General features: G+C 35.6%; 1 protein-coding gene across 1 annotated transcript; it reads left to right on the top strand.

Moving 5' to 3' along the window:
- Positions 1 to 408: 408 nt before the first annotated feature.
- On the top strand, positions 409 to 4,820 carry LOC140920026 (uncharacterized). The gene is made up of 9 exons (XM_073367337.1): positions 409 to 703; positions 816 to 1,076; positions 1,294 to 1,684; positions 1,839 to 2,025; positions 2,158 to 2,253; positions 2,844 to 3,216; positions 3,337 to 4,042; positions 4,139 to 4,298; positions 4,413 to 4,820. Exons 1-9 carry the CDS (start codon positions 409 to 411, stop codon positions 4,818 to 4,820), a joined length of 2,877 nt encoding a protein of 958 aa, XP_073223438.1.
- Positions 4,821 to 8,538: the final 3,718 nt, after the last annotated feature.

Here is an 8,538-nt window from a genome sequence, read left to right as displayed (position 1 = left end):
TGGTGGTCTCTTATGTGAGAGTGAGATGGGACTGATAGGCCCAACTCAAATGAGGGTGATGTGTTTCTGAGTATGAACTACGCTAAGCCTAAAATTTGGAGAGTGTATAAAAGGAAGAAAAAGAGAGAGAGCAGGAGCAGTGGCCACCTGACAGGTAGTTAGTATTTTCCCCTAATAATAAAGGAGTACGGGGAGTGGGGAAAAGATCATGCATACAATAGTTATTATTACCTTAGCGGTTAGCCAATGAGGGAATAGTTTTCTCTCTACTGAGGAGCTTTTGCTTTGGTTTTCTCATTGTAATTAGTTTCATATTTCCATTTTAATTAAATATTATTCTCTTCACCATTAATATTTCTACTACACTCTATCAATTGGTCCGACCTGCCCTTGTTCATGCCCCCTAAAATGACTGACCGAGTAATCATTGTGGAACTCCGTTTGGAGTCTGGTTTTGTGTCACTGCGTGAAACAGTTATTGTAGAAATTCATAATGAGATTCGCAGTGCGTCGGTGCAAGCCACACCTGAGCACAATGTAGAGACAATCGCACCCTCTTTCGACGAATTTCGTCTCTTTGTGAAGAAGGTGGAATTGCCTTATTTTAATGGTGAAGATCATGTTGCTTGGATCACGCGAGCCGAAACATATTTTGAAGTTCAACGCATTTTCGAGACAGATCGCATTCAACTCACGAAGTTGAGTATGGAAGGCCAAACGACTCACTAGTTTAATTTGTGGAGGGATTCAACAGAGTCCTTGACATGGAAAGATCTAAAAGTTTCAACAGAGTTGTTTGGATAACCCTTTCGAAGAGCTTAAAGATCTCAAGCAACAAGGTTATGTGGAGGAGTATGTTGTAGAATTTGAATTGTACTCTTCTCAATGCAGACGCCTTCCTGAACAACAGTTCCTTGGCTATTTTGTGGGTGGATTATATCACGATATCAGGTCTCATGTTCATACATTCAAACCTAAGAGTCGTTGCCAGGCTATGCCACTCGCACGTGACGTGGAGAATGAGTTTACTGCTTTGACGCAATCGGGTCATACTCAAGGAGTGCGCCATAGATCGGGTCAACCTCCTCCTTAGGCTCGTAATTAGAAGTCTTGGGCCCAACGTGATATAGACCCAATTGGTTCTCAATTTTGATCCAATTCTGGATCTCTGTGGAATTCGAGTCTAATTCCTCCCCAAATTCAAGCTCGTCCACTTTTTCGGGTGCACTGCGACCCATTTCCTCTACTACGAGTTCGTGCAGTAGTAACATCGAAGAAGTTTGTTGTTCTCAGGGCGAACGCAACTGGGGGTTCGTCATTTGCATGTTTCATATATTCATGAAAAATGGGCGAATGAGTTGTGTTTTCGGTGCAATGAAAGATGGCACCCACTGCATCAATGTGCTGGAAAACATTTGCGATTAGTTATTTTGGGTGATGATGAGACGATCAACGACGATGGAGAAATTGTTGTGGTAGAGGTTGTTTCGGAGGAAGAAAAACATCTAAAAGATTTGGAATGTAAGGCTATGGGATATTTCGAACTCCACAGTGTGAATGGCTTTCACGCTTGCACAATGAAATTTGAGGGTTTTGTTAATGGTGTGTCTGTGCTCGTGCTCATTGACAGTGGAGCGACTCATAATTTTGTTACACCTACCGTGGTGGAGGCTTGGGTTTATCAGTATTACAAATGACTCTGAAGGGTGTTCGATTGGGGGATGGTCACTGTATCTTGACATTGGGAAAATGTGAAGGGGTGCCCTTGGTGTTGGAAAGTATCACCATTATTGTTGAAGCTTATGTGATGGGTTTGACTGGAGCTGATTTGATTTTAGGTGTGGTGTGGTTGGAAACGTTGGGAAGGTCACTATGGATTGGAAGGAGATATCCATGGTGTTCAATCATGGAGGGCATTCAGTTCAATTGCAAGGCCTATCTGCAAAGGGTAGAGCAACAACTCTACAAAGCGTGATCAAGAATGATAGAGAAGCAAATGGTGGGGGCTGGTCTACCTCTATGGAGGTTGGTGGAGGACAAATACATAGGGGGCAATCCAAAGATTTATAGCAAGTGGTGAGTCAGTATGTTGCAGTGTTTAAGAAGATCGAAGGCCTTCCTTCTATGAGGAACACTTCTCATGCCATTTTTTTACAGCATGGTGCGGGACTGGTTAGTGTGAGACCTTACAGGTATCCACACTACCAAACAAATGAGATAAATAAGCAAATTAACACACTTCTCCAACAAGGGGTAATTCGCAACAACACTAGTTCTTTCTTTAGTCCTGTCATTTTAGTGAAAAAGAAGGATAGTTTGTGGCGTATGTGTGTCGACTATCGTGGTTTAAACAAGATTATCGTACCAGATAAATACCCAATTCTAGTAGTAGATGAATTATTGGATGAGTTGTTTGGCTCGAGGTATTTTTCTATGTTAGATTTGAAATCTGGGTACCATCAAATTCGCATGAGGACGATATTCACAAAACGGCCTTTCGTACCCACGAAGGTCATTACGAATTCTTTGTAATGCCTTTTGGATTGACCAACACTCTGGCTACGTTCCAATCCATGATGAATGCAATATTCAAGCCTTTTTTACGTAAATTTATCTTGGTTTTCTTTGACTACATCTTAGTATATAGTGTTGATTGGCAAACACATATCAAACACTTGGAGTAGGTTTTGAAGGTGGTGCACCAAAACCAGTTTGTGGTGAACAAACATAAATGTGTTTTTGGACAGCGACAAGTGGAATATTGGGACCATGTAATTTCAAAGCAAGGTGTGGTAGTGGACCCCTCGAAGGTAACTAGTGTAATTAATTGGCCTTTCTCATAGAAATGTGAAAGGGGTGCGTGGACTCCTTGGATTGACATGTTATTATCGCAAATTCATTGCCTTGCAAGACCTCTCACAGAGCTAACCAAGAAAGAGGGTTTTGTGTGGAACGCAGCTGCTGAGACTGCATTTGAGCAATTCAAGGTTGCTGTCACTTCTGCCCCAGTTTTAGCACTTCCAAATTTTGAACTTCCTTTTGAAATCGAATGTGATGCCGCTGGAAAAGGTGTCAGTGATGTGCTGATGCATTTGAAGCATCCTATTGCATATTTTAGAAAAGATTTTTCTGGCAACAAGCTATCCAAGTCAGCATATGAAAAGGAACTCATGGCAATAGTGTTGGCCATTCAACATTGGCGTCATTATTTGTTAGGTAGGAAGTTTGTTGTTTACTCTTACCAAAAAAGCTTGAGGCATTTTATTCAACAACAGATTACTATGACCAATAACCAAGAGTGAATAGCAAAATCATTGGGCTTTGATTTTGAGGTAGTATATAAGGTAGGTGTGGAGAGCAAGGCTAGTAACGCCTTATCTAGGCAACATGAGGATTGTGAAGTGAAATTAATGTTGTCTTACCCAATTTGGAATCAAGGGGGACAACTGCAACAAGAGGTTAAGAAGTTATTAAAGGAATTCCACTATTCTTCTAACGGGGGACACTTGGGGTTTCTTCGTACATATAGAAGGATGGAGGGGATGTTGTATTGGCATGGTATGATGAAGAGGGTGCAGGAATTTGTCAAGGCTTGTGATACTTGTCAATGTCAGAAATACGCTTCAACCACTCCAAGCAGTGGCTTGCTGCAGCCACTTCCAATTCCAGTGTTAGTTTGGAGCGAAATCTTGATGGATTTCATTACTAGCATGCCGAAGAGTAATGGTTATGAAGCTATTTTGGTGGTGGTGGATCAACTACCTAAGTATAGTCATTTTATTACTCTGAAACATCTATTCATAGCCTGTTCCATTGCAACTATTTTTGTGAAGGAAGTGATACGATTACATGGCGTTCTGGAGTCGATTCTTAGTGACCGCGACCCACTATTTGTTAGTATTTTCTGGAATGAGTTGTTTAAATTGTTAGGGACAGTGTTGAAGATGTCATCAGCTTATCATCGCCAAACGGGCGAACAAACAGAGGTGATTAATTGTTGTTTGGAGGCATATATGCGTTGTTTTGTGGCTGACCAACCTAAGTCTTGGTCTCACTAGGTTCCATGGGCAGAAATGTGGTACAACACCACTTTTCATGTGTCCACTAGTTTCACACTATTTGAGGTCGTGTAAGGCAGAAAACCACCAGTGTTGGTGCATTACCTTGAGGGAGAAACAAGGGTAGAAGCGGTGGCACTAGAGTTCAAAGATCAAGATGAAGCACTACGTCAATTGAAGTATAACCTCACAAAGGCTCAGGAGTACATGAAATATTATGTGGATAAAAAGAGAAAGGATGTACAATTTGCTGTTGGAGATTAGGTTTTCCACAAATTAAGACCCCATAGGCAGCAGCCAGTGGTTCGGAAAATCCATGACAAGTTGGATCCTCATTTTATGGGACCATATCAGGTGATTCAACGGGTTAGAGAAGTTTCTTACAAGTTGCAATTACTTAAGAATTCCAAAATCAATCCCATATTCCATGTTTCACAATTGCCACTAAATTTGGAGGTTGATAAAAGAGAAATTATGCCTGAAAATATTATGTCATGGAGAGACGAATTTGAAGGTGGACAACATAGGAGAAAGTTGTTTGTTCAATGGAAGGGGATTCATGTGGATAAGGCTACGTGGGATGACGAACTTTTGCTAAAAAGTCAATTCCCAGATTTAAGTCTTGAGGACAAGGCTGTGTTTGATGGAGGGGGTAATGAATGGCCCAACTCAAATGAGGGTGATGTGTTGGTGGGTGTGAACCACGCTAAGCCTAAAATTTGGAGAGTGTATGAAAGGAAGAAAAAGAGAGAGAAGGAGTAGTGGCCACCTGACAGGTAGTTACTATTGTCCCCTAATAAGAAAGGAGTAAAGGAAATGGGAAAAAGATCATGCATTCAACAGTTATTATTACCCTAGCGGTTAGACAGTGACAAAATAGTTTTCTCTTTATTGAGGAACTTTTGCTCTAGTTTTCTCATTGTAATTAAATACTATTTCATTCACCATTAATATTTCTACTCTATTCTATCAGGGACATTGTCAACCCTTAAAATAAACTAAAATGACCAGGATTAAAAATGTGTTTTATTAAGACACATCTTTCTTTTTCTTCGTACTATTCAAATCAGTTTCTCTTACGTGTTGAACAAATGACCTCAAATATAAAACGAGGTTGAATTGTAAACATTAAAAATAACAATAAAATAAGCATTTAAAAATTGAATAAATTAAGTACAATGCTCATATATAAAGTAAAATTAAATGTGAGATGGAAAAAAAAATAAAGTGCATAAAATAAATGTGAGGAAATAAAAGGAGAGAGGACACAACACACAAAGATTTATATTGATCCAACCACTAACAATCTAAGACCTACGTCTTATTTCACAAACAATAAAATCATTATAGACTAGTTCTGAAGTAGGATTAGCAAGAAACTTTTAACATCCTAAGAGAATTCTTTAAACAAAATTTATCATTTGAAGAAGAATCTCCTAGTACAAGCGATATTACCTCTCTCAATTGGTGTTAAAAAAAACAATGTGAAAAGAACCTTCTATTTATAGAGAAGAAGGTCAACCAAAAAAGGCAATGGAAAATATTGCAATAATGAGCCATCAATTAGGGTTAATTAAGTTTTTAGTACTTATAAAATTTTGAATTTTCATTAATAGTTCCTATAGAAAAATTTGATATACTTTAGTCCTACAAAATTAATATACAAGCATTTTTAGTTTATGTTAGAATTTCGACATATATTATTCAATGAGTTTTGTATAGACATGTTTATAGCAATAATTATTTACAGACTCAACATAACACATAACCACTTCATACTTTTTATTCACGTACAATTCATCGAATAATCATTACTGGCTCAACATAACACATAAACCTGATATATCACATAAATTCAATTTACATTCAGCAAGTCACAATTAACCATTTGCATATTCATAATTCATACTCAACTTGTCACATTTATGCATATCTCATATTCACAAATATTCACCTCCCAATGAAGATTAGCACAAAATATATACATCAATATTCAATATAATCATAAACACAACCTATCAGATTTAGGAACTCATTTTTAAATTCCTAACCTATGAATTCAAATTTAATTAATTAATTAAATTACAACAAAAGGACTATAGCCAGCAAAATGACATTTCGTTGCATATTTCAACGTTTCCTTGCATTTTTTATCAGAGAAATTTTAAAAATAATGAATAATAATTATAATACTGAAAAAGAAATAATAAATTAAAAAAACAAAATTAAAATCAGGAATCCACATATTAAGGAAAATGGGTTTTACCACTTGATAAAAAGGACAATTAGGGCCTCCCCCATGCCCATTAGCTCCGTAATAGTGTGTTTTGTTCAAGAATTAGTTTCTATATAACTATCTAAAAGGTGATTCTTAACAAAGAACAAGCAAGAGCTCAAGGTTGAGTTATGGAACAAAAATTGAAGACTAATTTATATGTTAAAAATACACTATTTAGCACTATGAGCTAACCTTTGCATTGCGATGCGAGACTCCACTTTTGCAAAATCATATTATATCTCACCGAGACTCGTACATTTCGCACCATGAGACCAAAAAAATGCCCAAGTGTGAGGAAAATTGGCTCTTCACACTACAAGACAAACTTTTTTGCACTATGATACAAGTCATTGTCCAAACTTTGAAAATGATGCAATTTCGCATCATTTGCCTCCAACTTTGTTCCAATTACGTCCAACTTAAAACAAAATTAAGCCCTAACATAGAAAATTATGAAACATTTTTTTTTTTGTTAAAGAATTATGAAACAATTTCAATTTCAGTATTTCGTCACTAATTAAGTCTCTTAAATGGGACCCCTTGTAATATGTTTAGTACTACATTCGTCCCTATATATGGGACCCCTTGATCAAATCACAATAGTTAATAAAGTTGATAGTAGTATTAAATTTGTTATTAATTGTTATTGTTTTTATATGTTTACCTTTCTAGAGAGAGATTTGGTTAATGCATTCATTATAATATTTATTGTTGATTATAGAAAAATATATAAATTAATTAGAGATATGTTTGTAAAAAGAGCAATTAATGTAGTTAAAAATTTATAGAATGTCTTATAAAAAGGGAAATAAATTTCTCAAGAAAATATTATATATAAGGATGAATGTAGTAGTAGATTGTTCAATTTCACCATAAAATTTGGTGAGTTGGGAATCTTCATTTCGTTGTGGATTTCAGTCTATTGTAGCCATTATGAGAATGGTGAAGCAAAATTTTATTTCTCTAAGAAATTTTGCTTGACATACATGTATTTAAACCAAATTCGTTTATTGTCTATTTGACAACTAGATGGATATTAATTTATTTCTCTAAGAAATTTTGTCTCATTATTCCTATTAAGCACTTGTATATAACCATATTGCAAGAATGGTTTATGATTATTAATATTTAACCCATTTGTTTATTATAATTTTCATTGTTATTAGACCTAGCATTCATTTCAATAGGATGTTGCATTGTTTGGATTACATTATCTTGACCTTTTAACTATTAATCTGTTTTTGGTTAATGCTTGATTTAGCCTAGCCATTTGAGTGGCTAATGATGTACATGCATTACTTATCTTTTGTATTATTGGTGTTACGATTGCACTCATTTGTTGAATGAATATATATTTACGATTTCATGAATATTGTCATCAACTTATTGACAAACATTTGTTAATTTTTTTGAGGCAGTCCTACAACACTATGTTGTGGTAGTCTTGATATATTTGAAACAATTGGATTATCTTCATTACTAATTTGTCTTGAAGGAGTCATAATAGTTGCATTATTAATATTCACAATTGTATTTTGAGCATTAAGCGACATATGTCCAAATGACACATTTTGCTTGCTATAAGACATCAAAGTCATAAATGGTTCACAACTTGAATTAAATTGTAACCCTTGTGTCCTATTATTGAAATTATCTTTGAACACAAAGTCTTATGGTACATCATCATATATCAACACATGCACAAAAACAATTATGTCTTGTAACCTATCTATAGGACCATTGTCCCTAGCAGATGAAATTGCACCAATGACAACATTATTAAATGTCGATACTATTGTCAAACTCATACGTGTCGACATTGATGACCCTACATTATTTGAAGACTTAGAACTAGGGTTTACATGCATAGTCATATACCTTAATTGTAAATAAATCTAATATAATCAAATCAAACAAGTCCCGCGAACATGTATTAATTTGTTAACTTTGATTTTAGGTTTGATAGGAGTTTATCAGAACATCAACAATTGAATTTTTAAACATGTATTCTTGACTAATTAAAAAGTTGGAGTCGATATTTAGTTTGATGTTTCAAGGATGAAGTCGATTTGATGTTCAAATTTCATAACACTTTTGTGAGTGGATTATTCTATCAAATCGAACGTTAAGATGAAAAAATGCAAAGGGTTATGGGATAGATGATGGAATCTTTTATAAAAATGGTTTTAATGCAATTATTTG

Source organism: Cicer arietinum, chromosome 4 (genome assembly GCF_000331145.2).
Source record: "Cicer arietinum cultivar CDC Frontier isolate Library 1 chromosome 4, Cicar.CDCFrontier_v2.0, whole genome shotgun sequence".
NCBI classification, from domain to species: domain Eukaryota; kingdom Viridiplantae; phylum Streptophyta; class Magnoliopsida; order Fabales; family Fabaceae; genus Cicer; species Cicer arietinum.
Note: the sequence above shows the minus strand (reverse complement) of the source record. Positions and strands in the feature narration are given on the sequence as shown.